This window comes from Opisthorchis viverrini, assembly GCF_000715545.1.
Source record: "Opisthorchis viverrini unplaced genomic scaffold opera_v5_64, whole genome shotgun sequence".
NCBI classification, from domain to species: Eukaryota; Metazoa; Platyhelminthes; class Trematoda; order Opisthorchiida; family Opisthorchiidae; genus Opisthorchis; species Opisthorchis viverrini.
In genome coordinates this window covers 379,911-400,583 of record NW_008751720.1, presented here as the reverse complement: position 1 = coordinate 400,583, position 20,673 = coordinate 379,911, and the positions used below count along the sequence as shown (strand labels likewise).

The 20,673-nt window shown below is 44.7% G+C and overlaps 1 protein-coding gene across 1 annotated transcript in view; it reads right to left on the bottom strand.

The window, feature by feature from the left end:
• Positions 1-2,203: 2,203 nt before the first annotated feature.
• Positions 2,204-20,673, bottom strand: part of T265_04076 (hypothetical protein) — a gene marked incomplete at both ends in the record, with an annotated part of 64,191 nt that continues 45,721 nt past the window's right edge. Inside the window, 9 exons of the mRNA XM_009168722.1 lie at positions 2,204-2,581; positions 4,258-4,325; positions 5,744-6,037; positions 6,316-6,834; positions 10,768-10,904; positions 11,319-11,457; positions 11,997-12,419; positions 16,540-16,600; positions 18,524-18,767. Coding sequence (XP_009166986.1) covers positions 2,476-2,581; positions 4,258-4,325; positions 5,744-6,037; positions 6,316-6,834; positions 10,768-10,904; positions 11,319-11,457; positions 11,997-12,419; positions 16,540-16,600; positions 18,524-18,767 — 1,991 coding nt within the window. The remainder of the gene's footprint in view (positions 2,582-4,257; positions 4,326-5,743; positions 6,038-6,315; positions 6,835-10,767; positions 10,905-11,318; positions 11,458-11,996; positions 12,420-16,539; positions 16,601-18,523; positions 18,768-20,673) is intronic.

Sequence of the window (20,673 nt, the reverse complement as noted above, 5' to 3'; positions counted from 1 at the left end):
AATGCGTCTTTGTTCAGGCAAAAGGCGCTTCACGTAAACAGTCCATTCAACAAAGCAAGCAAAGATGGGTGAGCTATGCGTTATGAATTCCGAGTTACAGTCGACCCAGAACAGCGTAAAACAACGGGTAAATGGTGTGGACGGGTAGAATGAAGGACATAGGGAAACATTTGTGTGTTGTTCACCTTCCAGAACGGATGTTCATGTGCCCTCCTTGTGCTTGACTGGAAAGACCGGACGATAAGGCAGCCAGCCGATGCAAGTGGCACTCATGCTATAAGCTTCTAGCCATCTTATTTGACTGTGCCGGAAGTTTAAGCCCCTTGGATGTTTGTGATAGGCTAGGCATAGATCTACTTTCCGATCCCACTTTTCCTGCCGTTATGGGATTTTGTTCAAGTAAATTAGCATGGTTGTGATTCACTGTAGCTTATTGTGGTTAACTGAGGCACCAGTGTTCTCGTCCAGTGTTGCTGTCAGTCACGAAGGCTATTAATGGAACACAGTAGATCACAATAGCAATATCTTCTGAAAAGAATTTTCTAGAGTTACGGAAAACAAACACGGCTGACGAGATTATCGCGATTAGCATTGTGTTTTGGTCATACGGACAGTGTAACAGCTTGGCCTTGTTAGCACGACACCGAGCAATAGTTAATGTACCATGGGAGACCCAAATGAGTGACGTAATTCCCCGAATTTCTTTCGTACCTGGAAGCCGCCTTGAATGTAATTCCAGGAAAACGCTGGTGTTAAATAGAAGATCACCTGAAACTCTCCTTTCCATCAAGCAGATAGGATGAAGATATGATATTTAGTGTGTACTGGTCCATTTAAAAAACTAAACTGTACGTAATTTGAGCTGGTGTTAAAGGGAGACTCGAGTAACCCTAACTCTAGAGCTCGCTTATTGAATAATTCAATTGCATTTGCTAAGCAAATGACACAACACGCTCAAGCTAGAGGAGCATTCAAACTATCGAACTATTTCCCTTGACGTGACGCTACTTGTTGGCAATACGTCTGAAAATTGGTTTGTTGGCTGTCCATGGAGGTTGACACCATGCAGGCCTATTACCGAGCTCAGCTAATGAACACCCAACTAGATGTTAGGAAAACCGTTGTTGTATAGTTGTGAAAAATAGCTCTTGAGAACAACTGATCTGAATATCCTTCTGATTCTTGGCCATCGGATGACGTTCGCCAATTCTCGATCGGTTGCGCAACACACATTGGTCGTAGAGAACGTCCCACACATAACGAATGATCGTCTACTGTGCAGCTGGTGTGGTCTATCTTCTACGACAGAGTTTTCTATGATTGTAAGAAATGGTGTCTAGCCGACGTCGGTGGCTTTCGCGGTTATTTTCTTTCCATATTGCCTGACTGAGCGTTTACGGGTGTATGCACCTCAAAAAACGTGCGACAGACTAGCAACAGGTCCCTTCCTTTTCGCTTCAATACTCAATATAATTAGATTGACTTTGTGGTTGTACGACATTGAAGCATTGCTGTTTCTGATGATAATGGTGAATATCGTTCCAACTGAGAAATGGTATGATCGTTGTGCAGCCCATTTAGTTGATGTGTTATAAACAAGGGTTCCACTTAAAGGTCAACCGAGTCTCTCTTTACCGCCAAGTTATCTCGACAAATGTACGCATGTTGTTTTGGAGGTTATGCCTTCAATATGCGTAATAACACGGTTTTGTGCTGCAAGGGACAGTTTGGGAAGTAAATTTACCCCTCAATATGATTTCCATTGGGCCAATCAGAACGGACACGTTGCGACAGAGATAGCACCATTGATGAGAAATCCACCGATTATCGACCTGACTAGTCGCAATAAACTTGATTTAGCGGTCCATCCATTCATGCCAATATGTCAATTATAAGGAAAGGGTCTTTCTGTTTGCATTTTCGATTTTGAATTCGATAGTTCTTGTTCAGATTCATGTCCTCATTCGACCTCCGTAACAAAAGTACTCAAACGGACAGGAGTCGGCACATGATATAGTAGAAGTTAAGTGCTCTAACCCAACCACCTGCAGTTACTTGGCCACTTTTATATTTAAAAACTGGGAAGTGTATCTTATGGCTGAGCTAAGATCGCCGGTGGAAAATTTCTCCCGTACTGTTCGCGGAATAGCCCGTGCACAATGATTCGGAATCAACTGGAAACACTGTGGCATAATGAGTGTTGTATAAGTACAAAAATGCAGGAGCCAATATACAGATCATGAATCTTCGGAGGAGGGGGGGATTGGTTAAAACGGTACAGCTCGGTACAAATGATTGACCAAAATTGCTGCTTCAGCAAGCTGAACATCAAAACGGAAATACTATAGGTTACGATGATGACGTTCACATAGAGAAAAATGACTCGGGGAGAATGCAGTAAAATCAGGTGCAATAAAAACACACCGCCTCTTCAGGAAATACCCAAAAGATAGAGTCCACGAAGAAAAATTGTGCTTAATTCAAATATTTTCGACAGTTGTAGCTACCACAGTTGCAAAGTAGCTTGTCTGACTCCTTTGGGAACCGGTAGTCGTATGTAAGTTCTTCGCCAGGATAGATTCTAGTCAGATAGAAAAAAAAGGTGAATGATAACATGGAACGAAGTGTCCTTCAAGGAAGGCGCGAAAACATGTAAGAACAGGTCGAAGCAGGCGATCGTCATTCTGTATCACAAGATGGCTGATTACGCGTCCGCCTCATATTAGTTCCCAATTCATGACTCCGTTTTGTGCCAATATTAAACCCGTTACTATGCTGTTGCATGAGGTTGACCTGCACGAATTTAGGCAGCTCAAACCGAGGTTTCTATGTTTACCCCAGAAAGTGTGATTATCCAATAGAGAAACACAATGAAGGACTAAAAACGGCAATAGCTAAGTTGACAGACGGACAGAGTACTGAGAACAGGACAACGATCGAAAAACATCCGTCATTTGAAGCTGGCCTAATTACAACCATTGTTAAGATGAACAGATATAATGTGCAATGATTATCGGTGGATACGCCTTGCATCGCCACCAGACAATAAGCGATTTCTTTACCGACTGAGCACCGAAACGCCGCTTAAGTTGTTGGAAAATTTCAGTAAAAGCTCCACAGCAACAGTTGGGATCGAGCGAGATGCACGTCACCATTGACAGCTCTGGAAGTTTACGACGGCGCGGGCCCGCATGAACCCTGTTTGCCGCTTGCAGCGACTGTGTGAATAGGACACACCATCCCAAGCGTAAACCTTATCTCTCCTCACAAAATTTGTTTCGGGTTTGCAACTGCTGTATTTCATGGGTACCTGATGAACAATCACAATAAAAGACTGATTGCTGTCTGGTTATTCTAATGGCTGTCGGGTAGTTTTCGTTGCTTGAAACTTGCGAATATGACTGACGGGGATATTATGCTAAAAAGGCTTTTCCAAAAAGTCAACATAAGTATTTGTGTTGTTTGTTGAGTTGATGTTTGTAAAAAAAATCATTCAGCTGTACCACCCTTTTGGTGCCTAGCTGCCATGGCAGACGAAGGTTGCATGAGGGCTGGGATACTGCCAGGTTGCCCAAGCCTAGACAGGGGAAGTCGAGTGGCAGAGGTCGGGTTCGAACCACGGACTTTCCGGCCAGTAAATTCGCGCTCTAACCACTTGGTCCATCTGTCCATCACTATCGACTGAATACTTCCAATTCTACCCTAGAGCGCGTATTCCGGTTAGCGCACATGGAAACAGACGCAGGGACTCAGGCTCACCTGCGGCTTCGATCAGTAGCCACAGTGCAGACAGTTGACGAGGTTAGGGCGCGAAATAACCACGGCATCTCCATTGCTTTTCTGTGGGCTTTGGAAACAAAAGAGCAGCTCAGCTCTCGCGTTTACCCCTGGTGGCGTGGCAGCTATGAACGGAAAGGGTGTTCAGCTGAACGATCATGATTTTTGGATGCACCGAGATTTGAATCCAGATCATCTGACATGCTAGGCAAGCACTAGAACCAATCCAGCAGTATACGCGGGAGGCAGCTAAGTCATAGAGACTGAGCACGAATGACTCGAGCCTACCAGGCGATTTCTTATTACTTATGGAGAATTTATGACCTTATGAGATGTGTTCAAACAGAAACTCGGGTCCGGTGCTTTCCCCTTTGTCGTGGATAAATGTGCATAAGCGTACCAGACCAAGAGGAAAATAGCTTAGATGATTGTTGTGTGAAGAGAAAACCAGAGTTACTCGAAATACAATATCGAACAAACCTGCGTTGGGCCAGGATTACAATGTGCTTTTTATCGTCCACCGTTACCACCTTGGCATAGCAATTCGGCTGCAAAGGATAAAAAAGATGTATGCAAACTTAGCGGAAGAAACTGTGAGGGTATTCGGGAATGTTCGGGAAACATTTATTGCTGGGAGACGTTCCGCTTTCGACACAAAAACTTCGTCAGGCCAAATGATTAGGTTACGAGATTGGTCGAGATTTACGGCGGAGGGAGAAACGATCAGCCATGCCCGGCTAAACAGGTGATAGGTGTCGGCTAAGGGGTTTCATTTGTTGGAGTGGGTTAGCAAATGTTAAGGTCCATTGGAAACCTTTATCGGTTTGGGTCCAGTTTATGGTCTAGTTCTTCCGGTTCGCCTCACGTGGATAACCCTCGCTTCCAGTTTATGGTCTAGTTCTTCCGGTTCGCTTCACGTGGACATCTCTCGCTTACACACCTCTTGTCCCTCATTCTGTATCGCTTAACTGCGGTGATGAGCTAATGCTACGATAGTGGTGTAGGGGAAAGGGATTTTATGAGCTTTGGGTGGTATGATATTTGAGAATAGGCAGTGAACAGCTGGCGAGCGACAGTAGGCATTGTGCCTTGGGGGAAATAGCATGCTTCACATGAGACACCACCTCACCAGTTAGTCCCCATGCGATACACGTCTTGCAGCTCTGACTCCAAGCAGTCGTTCGTAGACAGGTGACCTGAACCGTCGGTGTTAGGCGGAGACCCTACCCCCCTCTTAGTGGGCGTCATAGGCGAATCCAACAGATGGGATGAGTGTAACTGTCCAATGCCTCTGTTTTTCCAACTGTTCTACAGATTGTCCTTGCGCGCTATTCAAATAGAAGGTAAAAGGGGATAACACTTCTGGACTCTTGGAAGATCATTTGAAAGAATCGGTCAGAAGTGATCGCGTTCTTGTTTGGAAGGTCTCTTAATTTCGGCAACAATCTATCACAATCCTATATACTCAGAACGCTGCTTCGGCTCGTTCGAGTGTAGCAGAATTAGCATCAAGAGTCAGGAACACTCGCTATTAACAACTGATACGCTTTTGTGTATGCTCAGCAGTGACGGACGACCACCGAATGACGTCTGTGATGAAGATGGTGATCAGCTAGGCGACTGACTCTCTATAACCCGATTAGCTCTCTTGGACTCCATTCGCATCACGTGAGTGTTTTGATCAAGGTAAAATAGTCCACCATTCATTGTTTCCACAGGAGGTAGCTGTATATTATCGTATATTATCTAGGGAACTTTGTGAATTTCAAGGTGCTCTTTATTTGCAATATGTAGTGAGGTGCCCTTAAAATAGAAGCCGACGGAATGTACTTGCCACTAAATGGACCAACATCTGTTGAAGTCGAACAACAGTGAGGTGTGCATCGATTTGAATTCGTGGAATTGGTAAAGGGCGAGAGATAACACACTACAAGAGATCAAATTACCGATAATAAAAAAAACTCACATCACATGAGTGGTTGATAAAGCGGGCAGCGTTCCCCGCGTAGGTAGCATCGATGACTAGATCTGAGTCGATCCGGAACATATAGCAATCGACTCCAGCAGAGCGGTATCGAATTTCCCTGGTTTCGCACACGAAATTTCTTATCAGTTCGCCCATGTATTCAATGACCATTTCGTCTTCTCGGAATCCGCGTAGCGCAAACAATCCACGTCCGTGGATATGTGATGGGTGTACGGCAACGCGTAAGTACCTGGCCATGGAGCCAGACACCATGCGTTTGAATTGGGTTGTCACCTAAGAGATAGGAGATAAGGAATTAGATTAAACCATTTGAAATGATGGCCCACAGCATGAGTACGGTAATGAATCATCAACCTCAACAACTTATGTTGTTGCCTGTGGTGACGAGGATGACGATCATGCCAGGAAGTAGAAGCAAACACATCAGTCCACAAGATAATAATGAGCGTGCTAACTGAATTGTTGGTGGATACAGCTATCCAACAGCTTCTCAACTGCATTGAGGGACCTTAAGCGAGTTGTAGCTTCCCCGAAACATTTCAGTGCCTTACCGTTCCCAAGTCTGCTTCATCTTCTTGACCCTTATCATCTTCTGAGGATTCGTCATTCTGTTCTTGGTCATAATCCTCGTCTTCGGCTTCGGTCGTTGTTTTCGACCTGGTTTTGGTTGCGTGACAGCTCGCCGGGTCGTCTGACGTGTTCGGTTGGAGGAGGAACCCGGTGGCTTGAACTACGGCCTGTGCGATACATGCCTCTCGCATCCGTATAGGTAACTTCAACTGGGAGGCCACAAGCGACGCCGCTTGTCGTGCTGCTTCTGCACAGACTGCTTGTTCCGTTGGTGACAGAACAGTGGTCCTCTCGTTTGGACTGAATACGGTGTTTGAAAGACCGAGGCCGTCTTTTCTACTGGATTCGGATTGGTCAGATTTGACAAGCGGTCGGGGAGGTGGATTTCCGGCACAGCTGAGAAAACTGAGAGGATCGCGCGCGTGATTTGATGGTAACCGTGGTTTTGACCAGCTAATTGCCCTAGCACAGCCTTCCGGCACGGGGACTGGAGGAGTGAACTGTAGGGTGGTGAAGTAAAACAGCAATGAATTGAATGTCACAGCATAGAGAGTAATTCCAAAAATGTCCTAATTTGTTCGGTTGATAGATATCAACGAGGATAACGTAAAAACCACACAATATTCGATGATGGTGAGACGGGACGAATACGGAGGAGTTCAGTTATACACAAAACATTGTGGAGTGCTGTGAAGATTTCGGACGTACACATGAAAAAATACGGGACAGACTTTGATTGTTGCCTTCATAAACAGTAAGAATCACGTCGATATTTTGACTTTCACATATGTTCAACGTCATAGTAACTCGGTTGAAATTCGAATGAAACTTTTAAGCTTTTGGATCCAGCTGGGCAGAAGTGACTCGTAGTAAAACGATAGTATAAGAGTTGGACAAAGGAAACCTAACATCTGTCCGAATCGTGTGAAGACCGCGGTCACTGCTGTAATCGTGGTGTGGTCAGTCAAACAACGCTGGTGGGTAATAATCAATCCTTGGGGAATAAACGCTGGGAAAGCTTATTAGTCCGGTCGTGGATGCCAAGTGACAGGCAACAGTGACCGAGCACGTAGGGTGAATCATGCACAGATATGAATTCATTCTGTCACGAGGTTTAGGTTTCAGTCTACCCAGTCATCAAGCGGTACTTTGCAGCTGGTTGGTGTCGGCGAGACAGTTAGAAAGCGCGTTTTCGGTTGCGCAACGGGTACTTCCATTGAAAAATGTGTCCACTTTTACTCTTTTCTCTGCAATAGGGCTTTCAAATAAATCATGGTTGTACGGCACTGAAGCATCGGTGTTGAACACTGATATCATGCTGTCGATGGTGATGATGACTTTGTAGCTGTCTCGTGTATAGCAGGCCACCCAAAGTGGCCCGCATCTCTGAAAGATCCAAACCAAGCATATCAGGAATGGGTAATACCTATGAAGGAACGTTTCGATTCTCGAGGTTTCAGGTAAGGAAGTTTCAAGTAACTGGTTAACAAAAAAAGTTGACAACAGTTGGTAAGAAAGGGCGGTCTTGTCTCACATCACCGGGTTTATACACAATATTCTTACACTCCTTTCAAACACAGACAGCGGTTAGGGTTGTTGACAGAAATGAGATTTTCAAACCACGTCGTGTGCTGACTTAAAACATGCCCTGAAAGCTCAAAACAGGTGAATGAGTGAGTAACTACGAAAACAAAGCATTTCCCCAGCTGATTAGTTCAACAGCAGCTCCTGACTGGGATCTTCGAGTTGAAGAATGTCTACACGAGACTACTTGAAGTTGACGCTGAGCCACGGTATTCTGATGACGATTCATGAGTATAAGAAAACATACCAACACTACATATGGTCAGGAAATTTAACAATAACTGTAACACCCTTTCGGTGTCTAGCTGCTACGTCACCCGAGGGAAGCACGAGAGATGAAGTGCTACCAGAGTGCTCAAGTCTAGACAGGAGCAGCCAAGATGCCGGGGTTCATCATCATCATCAGTTCAGTTCGATGAAGGACCTTTCCGTCAGCAAGCTAGCGCCTTACCCATTGAGTTACTTCGAGCTTAAAAAGCTATTGATTGACTTCTATCACTCAGATGCTGTTTTTCGTTCCAAGGCCATCTGGGGTACTTCCGCAAAAGACGTTTGCATGTGTCTAGGCATCTAATAACAACGCGGCTTTGAGAACGATAGGGGCGCACCGCTTAGCGGACTCACTGTGTCCACATTGACACCCCGTGACCATGATATCTCCCACATCACAGTCGTACATGGGCCCGATTGCCTGCGCTCATACATTGCACTGATTGTTCACGTCCACTTGGTGTCTTCGCATCCGTACCTATTTGACGCGCACTAGCCAGTTGCTGAAAGGACGGTGAACCGAATAGGCCCATCATCCACGACCTAACCTATTCAGATAGGGATGTTTGGGAACACTACAAGACGTATGGATGGGGACTTCCTCGGCAACCGATTTAACTCAAATTGTCAAGCCATCAATCTTCGGGTCTCGTCCATTGATGAAGAGTAACTAGTATCGTTGAATAAATGGCATTCTATCAGTACCTAAGGAGGAAATGACCTGGGTAAATATCATTTAAACCTTCTGTTTGTGCACAGTAGCAGGCATTGAGCACATGTTTTGCCATGTTCGTCCAGATCCTTTATTTTCGTTAAACCAATTGATTCTGCAGTGTGCGTGACGATAGGTAGTCAATTGTTCAGACAGGACTATTGTATAAGTAGTAGTGGAATGTTGTAGTAAATTTTTCTAGTAAGGTGAAGCGGCTTATCTATTTTTCCTGGCAAACTTGCATGCAACGACAAAGTATACGAGAAGGATCTTTTCCTACATTTCCCCTTCTGAAGCCATCATGCGCGAGGTGCAGGCCTTTTCGTTTGGGTCTATTGCTTCGGCTCAAAAATTCTATCAAGGTCAACAACTGAAGTGAAAGTACCGAAACATGTTGCAGATTTCGCATGAATTCACACCTACGTGTTACTGTGGTGATAAAAAAGGAGCACGGATAAATTCAGTTGGGAACACCCAGAATGATAGTAATTGACAGCTGTGGGCGAAAACTCAGAGATCCCACGCTACAGTAGTATTTCAGGAAATGCAAATCACTGTACCTGATATGATAGTAGGACTGAAGTGACCCAGAAACATTGTCACTGCTTTGAGGTAGTGAAAGTGATGGGTTGAGACTTTACCATATCGGACAGATGGCTGAAAGATTTATACGCTGGTAGTGGAAAAGGAAACGCTAGGCGAACATGTATTCTCAACAGATCACATAGGACTAAACCTAATAGAAGTGAGCCAATCACAGTAAGGTAGATATGAGAACAAGAAAATCTGTGTGCTAGCTACGGCAGATGCAACGTCCACATTCCACTCTTATTCTCGAGTACATCCCTCCCACGTCTGCAGACTAAGCACAAATCATCAGTGACGACTTCTTCGAATAGAATGTTTGGCAATTAGAATGAGTATGTGGTGCCATCTACGTGGCCTGTACAGCCCAATATTTGTCTAAACGAAATGCGAGCACTTTCCGGAATGGCCCGCTTAGAAAGTTACGCAAAGTCCAGAGTTCGGCTTCAGCCGGCTTAGTCCGCACAGGACATTTGGTTAATCCGGATACAGTGTATAGGCTAATGTAACAAGTCAGAAAGGACCGGCCAAAAGCGACAAAATTACATAGCCTCAAAATCGTCCGGGATATGACCATCCAATTTCTTACACTCGAGCTTGTTACACAGTAGACATTTGACCAATCCCTCCACCTGAATCGGTCGAGTGTTGGGCTCCTACCTCCCACCTAATCGAGACAAATTAGTGTATCGGATGACCAAGACCTTATTGTGACGAGCGGTTGAACAAAGTGGTTATGTATTTCTTGTTGAGTTCATTTCCCCTCTTTTCCTACGCGCAATCCAGTTTCATCCAATAATTTTACCAGATCCTGGGTTGAAGATTACCATAGCCGGATTCAGTTGAGTCCCTCGTTAAAATCAAATTAGTATTTGGTGAATTCCATCCAATTTGGGTCCAAGTGGAACATAAGGTTTGCGGGAGCCACGCCTATCCTGAAGAGCCCCCCAAGAAAAGTGAAACCAGTTGTGAACCGTCGAAAAGCCTTCAGCAAACCTGTGTGCCACGCTTAGATGCCGAGTTTATTTTCTTTGGGTAGTTGTGACCTGCTAACATCTTCCCCGTCAAGTGCGATAACTTCGTGCATGCTTAGACATTGGGAGGGAACCACCAGGACAGTCAGCCCATCTGTAACATCTAATTTCCTCTGTGACAGAAGCAACTACGGCAAAAACCACTAGACCTAATGTTGACGATGCTGTGTAGCAACTTAGGACGGACAGATAGAAAAATCAATGAGGCATAAGGACGTGTTGTAAGGAAATGAAAGGGTTTGTCTCACCTTTTGTCGTAAACGTTCAATTTTACGTCGATGATAGCGAAAGCGATACCGGTAACAATGGAACGCACCACGCATCTGTTCAATCAAGAATATGATGTGCCGATGACTAAGACCGAATTGTGTCCAACCATCCGTAACTGAAAGAGAATAAAACAGTGATTGTTTCTATCTGGCAAAGCATTAGTTGAGATTCGGTGACGTACATAAACATAGAGAGCAAGTTTAGATAAAGGAGTCTCGGTTGAAGAACCTTTCGGCACGGAGATGCTTGGAACATATCTTTATGTTTGGTCAGTGCCAGAGGTAAGAGAAGAGCGAGCTTCATGTTCGGGATAAGGACGTTCAGTTGTAGCACCCTTTCGGTGCCTAGCTGCCATGCTACCCGAAGGAAGCACGAGGGCTGGGATACTGCCAGGTTGCCCAAGCCTAGACAGGGGAAGTCGAGAGGCAGAGGTCGGGTTCGAACCACCACGGACCTTCCGGTCAGTAAATTCGCGTTCTAGCCACTTGGGCCATCTCGGGATAAACGTAAGAGAAAATGTATCACTCACCACCATAAAGCAGAGGGGGGAGGCCTTGCTTTTCACGCAAAACTGCGACTCGCGTGAGTATTGAACGCCAAGCAACGGCAGGATTTGGTGCAGAGCGAACGCAACCGTCAATAGAGAATCGCAGGCGAAATGCGCGTGCCTGGACAATGTGAAAATGACAGAGTTCAGTCAACATGCGACACTAGAGAGGAATGGTCGGCAGAGTCGAATGCAAAGAGCTAATTGGCTAACTAATCAGAACAGGGGACATAAACTGTGGAATGATACAAAGAAAAGGGCGGTCAACCAAAACACCCTTTCCGTGCATGTCTGCCATGCAACCCGAAGGAAGGAGGACTAATGAGACACTGCAAAGATTTCCTAATCCTAGACAGGAGCAGTCGAGATACCGGGGTCGGAATCGAACCACGAAGCTTCCAGTCACTAGCTTCGCGCCTCAGCCAGCGAGCTATATCGAGCTCATGCAGACGGAAGTGTCTCACCGACTAACCCATCAAAGTAGTTAAAAAGCAGTGCTGGAGCAAACAGCTCGCAAGAACTTTAGAATCAGAAATGTATCAATGAGTGTCAGTCTGTGGTGGACAACAAGTTGCACGCACAGATGGTGTATACACTGTGTGGTATCTGGAAACAGCAACGGTAAAGTGATTCCACGTGATATGCACATTGGACGCTTACGTGTTTTTCCACTTCATGCTGATACATCCGTGCGTGGTTCGCAAGTTTAGCCTTTGAGACCAAGTGGGCCAGCTCTTGTTGCCTGTTACGCTCCTCAATCCATTTCCGCTTAGCAGGTAATGCCTTCAAAGAAGCAGGAGGTTGCTGTGATTGTTTGTGCTGTTTCAGTTGATCCACCGCTGAAAAATGCGACCGTCGGGGTGCTTTCGACGCACTTGAAGCAGATGTCCTATTGGATGAAGATGAATCGTTTGAAGTTGCCGACGCAGAACGCCTTCTGGAATGAGAATACTGGCGGAACACGGAACGTGAACGCTTGCTGGAGTAATAATTCTTATCATCCTCATCCAGAGTTCCATCAAGTTGTGGTATCAGCTGATGTGGAATTCGTGTGGGTGGGTCGGGGGATGTCGGTTTCAGGGGCTAAATTCAAGGCAGAAGGAACATGTATGATGTTGGCTTAGGGTGAATGGTAAAGCGCTCGCAAAGTGGAATGACCAACCATAGTATTCCAAATTCTGTAATTTGGCACGGATGATTCTTTAATGCAACCCCTTCGAACATACCAGGAACCCATGGTTCTCAAAATCACTGTTCTAATATCCAAAGGGAAAACCACGACAGAATTGCCTTACAACATTGACGTGTCGGTTTACTGTCATGTTTAACTGGTGTCATGAACGCTGCTACTACACTATCCCATCACATCGATGAGCTCTCGTGGACTGGCGGAATAAACTAAACTAGTTAACGTACGAGGTAACATTTGTTGGCACAAAGTACAGCTGCAATGCGGACTGAATCCAGCAAATCTGAGAAACAGAGTGAAGTACTACAAGATGATTCGATACGGGGTCCCAGCAACTAGCACTGGCTTCGTTGTTATATCATAAAGCACTTCTGGGAGTCGGTAATGCAGTTTGCAATGTAGAGAAATTCCATGATTGTAAATTCTCAGATACTATCGTAGGTACTACCTAACAGTAAACTCATGGAGTGGCATGTAACGCATCCAACTCACACCTGCAAACTGCAGTAACTTAGCGAAATTCAGACCCATCCACTTCTTTTCTTTGTCTTAGTGGAAATGGTCACATGTGTGTCGAGTAGACTTTCTCATATTGAATAGGTACTCATGTCTGACTCAGTGTTAACCCACTACAACCCTAAAACTGTTTACAATCGCGGCAGCCAAGAACTCAAGTGTGGGACCTGTTGAGGGGATTACCAAACGGTTTACAAAAGGCTGTTTGCCGTGTGCCTCACTACTACCGCTAGTGGAGAACTACCTCAAAATTGAAGAGAAAGAGTTAGCTCTGATTGTTCCAGTGGAGAAATTCCACAGAATGCGCACGAACAACAACTTGTGCCTCCCACCAAACCATAACAGTCCATCTGCGGATCTCCAAAAGCCATCCAGGCACATGCTGACAGTCGTCTCCAACTTTAGACTATTATGTTTCTGAGTGACGATTTCAGCACAACCGAAATCATCTTTTTGTGACCTTTTTGTCCAACAGTATCAACAAGAAAGGCAGCAATTGAATCGAGTTCAATCGATGACGAAATGCAACAAGTATATTCTCGTGAATACGTTCAGCATCTCTCTATTTGCTGGAGAAACTACGCCGAAGGGAATTCATGGATATTTCCGAAACGGATGGCCAATGGAGGTAAGTGGTCACGTCAGCAATTACCCCAGTGGAAAGATGCTCCAAAAAGGTGAACGATTGTATGACATTGGGTGATCGTCTTGCCATACTAAAGTTCGGCTTGAATTATCGAAACCACTCCACGGATGGCATCCATGCATTGCCAGAATGAAAGTCATTGATCAAAGATATGTTCACTGTCCCTCCATTTATCTAAGAGCTCAAGAGCTTGTCCGTAGCTACTAGTAGTGTGCAGCGTCAGCCAAGCCCACAATGAGATTCTGGTTTGCTTTGTTTCAGTTGGGTATTGGATTTCCCTGATCCATTGCAAGGCTATACCTTCCTGATCGTTGTCGATAGTTCCTCAAAGTGGCCAGAGGTGTCTACGTAAGTCCAGCTTCAAGCGCAGAAACGATATTCATCCTTATCGAATTGTCTCTGTAGTTTGCAGCTCAGTGCCTTTGGCGACGGACAACAGAGCTCAACCTAAGGATCATTAGTTTGTTCACTTTTTCGCTTCTCAAAGTAAATCAACCCTTGTGTACCTCTGCCTACAGTCTGTAATCTGACGGTCAAGCTGTACATTTTGTTGCTGCACTAAACTGGGTTTTGTGGACGTGGGAAGCAGAGGGACTATCGAACAAAACATGCAGACCTTTCTGTTTCATGTGGAGAGATACACGGCACCCAATCAGCAGTCCTTAGGCGGAATGTTCCTAAGAGACTCACGTAATTTTAGAAGAAACCACAACCATCAAAAGAAGGTCCGCGGGGTCAAAGAGACTCACGTAATTTTAGAAGAAACCACAACCATCAAAAGAATGTCCCGCGTGGTCAAAAAAGTAGATAATTGTATTGGTAGTAGCATAACGCATCAGAAATGCAGTATATAGAGTTAAAGGTGGCAGACTAAACTGGACTCCCATGCTAGTCAAATACACGTCTGACAGAGTCACCAAGCAGCACCATCGCACAACCGAATTACCCCCAATTGCAGTGCGAACGAAGACGACGCTGAGCAATCCACTGTGGCTGAAAGCACAACCTACTCATCCCAAACGAAGTCTCACATCAACCCAAATGCGAGATTCCTTAGTTTACAGGACACCTATCAAGACAATTATTGTCAATATTCTTTTTTTAAGTCAAACGATGAGTAGTTGTGAAAAAAATGTTAAGGCTAAAAGACGTTTTAGAATACCTACACCATGTCCGGTACGAATAAGGTGCCCGTGTGGATAACTGGCGTGTTGTCCGGCGTCGTATTAAAATGAATAATATAATCATCCAACTTTAAGACCCTTTCGGTGCCTAGCTGTCATGCCACCCGAAGAAAGCACGCAGGCTGGGATTCTGCCAGGTTATCCAAACCTAGACAGGGCAAGTCGAGAGGCAGAGGTCTGGATCGAACCACAAACCTTCGGGCCACTAATCTAACCACTGAGCCATCACGCCCGCCGGCGTATTACTGGTCACACTGCGGTTGACAAGTGCTGGAAACGGTGAAATATCGCACAAACCACCTCTTTTTTGAACGATATGCAGGTTTTGACGATAATTCTCCTATCCGGCCAAATCCCAGGTGAAAACATCAAAATCAACGGTCAACTGTCACAGGAACTCCTGTATCCACGCCACGCTATTTTATGTGCTCACTGTCTGAAGGTGCGTAATCATTTAGAATCGAGTATACCTTTTCTAAGTTTGTGGTTGATCAAATCGCTCACGGATAATAGTTTCCTCACACTTCTACCCGAAATTCTTCGTTACAACCAGGTGGACAGAATAAACAAAACAACCTATCGAATTGTTCGGACCGCCATTTCGAAAACTGGTGTAGTGGCGCGGCTATTTCATCCATTTTTGGCTTCACAATTTACGTGTTACCGCTTGACGAAGCGAGCATGCGCTCGTCTGGGACAGTCGCCCGATAAATATTCTGATTCATGACTGACGCTTGAGTACTGTCAAGCCGCACTGACCTAATGTAGGTTGACAGATGAAATGTCACTGCCGTGACCTGAATGTTAATCCCACCGACATTTCTACTTTGATACAAGTATTCTGTGTGCACCTGGCTACGGAAAAATACACATACTTTGTGACCCAGTGTCTTTCTGATGCCAGACCATCAGACTGATAGGAATAAGATGCCAAATTAAGCCCGCCATTGACCTGACAAATATACGCAGATGTCTAAGGCGTTGTTGGTTAAGGAATTAGTGTTTGATGCACAAAATTCTCTAGAACAAAAAGACAAGCCTTTCGGGGGTCAGAGATAGCGCAAAATGACCGACACAATGTTGGATTTTGATATTACTGTGTTGCATTAGTTTCCGACACTTGCCTTACTTCGAATACAAGCCCAAGCCTAGACAAAGGCGGCCGAGATGCATAGGTTGGCTTCGGACTACGGACTTTCTAGTCAGTAAGTTCGCGTCTTAACTACTGAGCCACCTCGAATATAACTTCCGATATATGAGTGGTGTTCCACCACTTCAGTTGTGTCCAATTAAATTGCAAAGGGACACGTCCAACAGTTCTATGTTCCACTCGATCCATCAATACAGAAAACGTAGTGTTCATTGAGACCAAGCCAATGAATGAGCTTGTTGGAACGAATGGATAAGCTTAACTGCAAACGGCAGTGTCGCGTGTAGATCGGTAAGTTTCAAATGAAAGGTTAATTCCAGGAAATCTTAGATATAGCAAGAAGAACGCGTAACACAAGGTGAGACTAAGAGTGGAAGTGAGTACATGTAAACTATGAAGCTGGTAGTAAACAATAGCCGTCAAGGAAATGTTTTTTTCTTCTGAAGGATTTACTTATGCAATGAACTCTGCAAGTAAATACAAAAAGCAGATAAAATGTATTCAGGCGAATCACTCACTTCTGAAGCAGGAAATAAGCAAGTCGCAGCCTTGACAGGTTGAGTATGCAACTGAGGTAGACTGGAAGTGAAAAATGGTGAAGTTAGGTAGCCGGAGTTGTGAATAAGAAGGCATCATTGAACTGTAACATTGTTGTCAAACAGAAATACAACTCGCATGGTGAGAAAGCCTGAGTCCTGTGAGAACATCCGGATCAAGAAAGTGGTGGACTCAAACCATTTACTCTTCGTGTCATGAGTTTACCCTCTGCACCACAAACGTCCAAATTGAAAGCCTATGAGATCTGTTCTGAAGACAACGAAGACGGTCTGGGTAGTAAATCAACTGTTTGATCCTAAGCAACGCGCTAACGGGAGCTTTAGTTACATGTCAAGTGAGTCATACGCTGAACAAAACACTGACGGAAGAGAGTTGTCAATCGCTCGTCACTTAGCGCTAGGCCGATCTGTTTGACGACCAGCCACGTGGCCAGGTAGTACTGTGCTCTCAATAATCAAAGTACGAGGAAACGAAGTTTCCCCAAGCCATTTGTTTTGTAATGCACTACTCATAAGGTTGCTGAAAATCCGTCAACAGCACAGGACCGGTTTCGCCCCTTTTTGAGGCTCATCAGGTAGGCGCAGTCCCCGGGTTTCCGTCAACCTTATGTTCTACTTGAAACCAAATTGCACGAAATTAGCGAATATACACTCATCAAAACCGAGAGATTCAGCTGGGTTCCAGATGAGTTTCTCGAAAAATCAAATTAGTTTGCAAATGAGTGTATATTCCCCTAGGCTACTTTTCGGACTACCAACTGAACGGTCCACAGGATTCGCTCAAAATATAGATGGAACGACACCGGTTTGTAGAAGAGACTCAACCATTCGAAAACTCATCACCATGAACAGCGAGCGACCCGCTTGTAGTTACTAGTGACTCGTAGGTGGTATAAGATTGCAGGGTAATAATGCTTCAGTGAAGAGCGAAAGAAACCGGAGGCAGAGGGTTTATAGCGAAACGTCTTTCCTTAAAGCAGAAGCACTTGGTGGTATTAGTCTGGAATCCCTATGAAAAAAGCCTAACACGAAACTCACTAGGTAGCAAGCTGACCACTGAGAACAATTAATTGCCATGTTTTTTTTACGAAATTCATGTAAGCAAGGGTGAAGATTCCCAAGTGGCCAATCGCTTCCACTTCGCATTTTCCATAAGGGCGGGCCTTTCGTACCTGTGAACCTTTCGCAAACAAAGTCCACTTGAGAAACGGTGTTTTGATTGTTATAAGATGGTTGAATATGAATTGTACACATCCGAACCATAACAGCCGGGAAGACTGGAATGGTTTTAACTGCGGTCCCTATCATCCTAACGAAACACTATTGATCAAGCGTTTTGAGATGTTGAGGGCGTCAGTTCTGCATACTTCGTACCAGAGCTGTCTTATATACCCTATCCCTTGATTTTATCACAATTCGATTTTGACGCCGAAATAGCATGAATAAAACTCGTGTCGTGATAACGCATGAAATGACATTATCCATCACAGCTTGTGCAGCTATTGAGATAAGTAGACACCTGTCAACATTCTGGAACATCTAATCCTGGAATCTAAACTGCGTATGGGGAGAAAGGGAGTTGAATGACCTGACTCAAGATTTCGCAAGTGAAACGCGCAAAATGCATATCGACCAAGTACACGGCATTCTAGTTGGAGTAGGTTGTGGGGAAAAACAATGAAACATGGTATCTGTTTTAAAACCAGACGCTAGACGGATACACTCATTACGCTAAGCTAATTGATTTACTGATTTGCTTACAATGCTGAAAATACAATTTTGCCGGTAACTGTTGTCTAAGAGACATTCATCCCGTAGTGTAATCGCGGTTGAGTTCCAAAATTTGATGAAACGACAGTTCTTAGTATGTTTGGGTCAACTCTGTGGTATTCAACTATCCCAATTGAAGGAAATCAAATAGTAATTGACTGAGAAGTAAACGCACCTTTGAAATAGTCCGTTGAGTTGACTAGCTAATTGCTGGTCCTTTGTAGGCGTGGTCAAGGTCCCAGGACGCGCATTTAGTGGAGCAGGAATGCGGTAGGTTGTCATTGGTCGGGCCACGAGTTGAATCGTCGATGGTGTTTTCGTTGCACTGTGATTCTGTCCTTTGGTGTAAATTGGATAGTACGTTATGGGTCCGCGTGATTCCAAGACGCTAGTTAGAACGGCGCGATTCTGTGGCAAAACTGAATAGCAAAAACAGCAGGTTTACAACAGTTTGGACTTACCATAGAAGCGATAGTGAGTATCTTCACCTTGATTACATCGGGTAACGTTCTATCTTAAAGTATGACCATGACTAAAGAGTACACAAATAATAGAATATTCTCCCTATAAACTCACAATAGTAAACGAACTAGAATAGAAAACTAGTGCAGCCTCGTAATCCGTTGCATAGCAATGGCATAATACTGAACAATTAACGCCGTTTGGAGGACCACGAAAACTAGTGCAGCCTCGTAATCTGTTGCATAGCAATGGCATAATACTGAACAATTAACGCCGTTTGCGAGAACCACGTAGTAGTCCCCCCCCCCGACGCACAGTTGATCGGGCAGCATGCTGAAATCTAGAATTCTGATTAGTGCAGCCAAAGGTCAAAGCTAACAGAAGGCAGCATAGCTCGAAGACCAGCTAAGTTTGTTTCATTGCTGAAAGAATAACTGAATTCGCAAACTTCTCAATTGCATTAGACTCTAGCGCAGTGTACAACATCATCGCCCTTCATCTTATACGTAAAACATGAACTATAAAACTGGAATCAATAACACCTTAGAGAAATGCTGGTGACAAGGGAGAGTAGAAGCCATTTCGACGGAGAAGACCAAAACATCGCTCTCCGAAAGGCATGACATAGTATGCTACCTTTCCGAGGAGACATCCTCTGGAGAATTTCATTACTTCTATTAAAAATAGCGCCTCGCACGAATCGGTTGATACTGGTTGTCCAAAAGGGCACAAAAGCATAATCGAACTATCCCACAAACCCCTGATAACATAAGCCTACTTTGTGGGGTCGCTGGTATCCACTTTACATATTCTAAAATAAGCATCTTCAAACGTCAGGAATCTCCTGGAATTCACCATGACACTCCTCAACGATCTCGCAAATATGGAACGGAAATGTGGGTGCATACAAGAACATAGTGCTCTGTTAAGTGGGGCAGAAATTCAAGTGAACAGTGTCCTGTAAGATGACGCAATAAGAACCAACTAGAAGCTGTGGGCATATGGGCACAACCGATCAATCGTAACCATACAACAGTCTCCCGGGAGGGACTAACTTCCATAATAAGAACCACTTCACTTTGGGTAGGCGTGATTCGCTCTAGAATTGCTTAAAACGGAAACCATTGACCCACCTTCCAACAAAGACGACTTTCAATGCCCCAGCAGCGCAAAACACCATACTAAGTATCTGGACAAGAAATTTGTGCACCCTGTCTCCCGGTATTTTACACCAGTGATACGTCTGAAGGATGGCACGAATATAATACTGTTCTGCCAAAAGGATTGGAGTTCCCAAAGTGTGCATGGTGAGCAACGATTACAATCCCCCCTTTGTAAGGACTATCTTTTAACGGAGGCCAGTTGTGATTGATCCTTCTTGAATTCTTCTACTGGTTCCCTCTTGAGAAGATTGAGTATCAACTTATGTGAGCGCATGAGATCTTAGTGGTCGGAGCAACTTTACTCCATCTTCTTGTCCGAGAAAGACTCAGCAGTTCTCCTTGAAGAGATGCAAGTGTACACGCGTTTTTTCGAATAGCCAGCAAAATTGGCTTCCTTAACGGTATGCCATCAGCTGGGAGGGAGTTCACCACAGACATACGTTTTAAACACCGTGGTTTTTTACGGTAAGCCTCTGCTAGGGAGCTCTCTAGAGAGGATGCAAATATTCTCGATCAAATCCTTCATGATTCTTACTCATTTCCTGCACCTTAAACTATAAAACCGTCTCCCTACATTTGCACACCAGAAACTACTCGATATAACACTTCGCCTTCGTCCTCCAAGCGTTCAGTTGTAGCACCCTTCCGGTGCCTAGCTGCCATGCTACCCGAAGGAAGCACAAGGGCTAGGATACTGCCA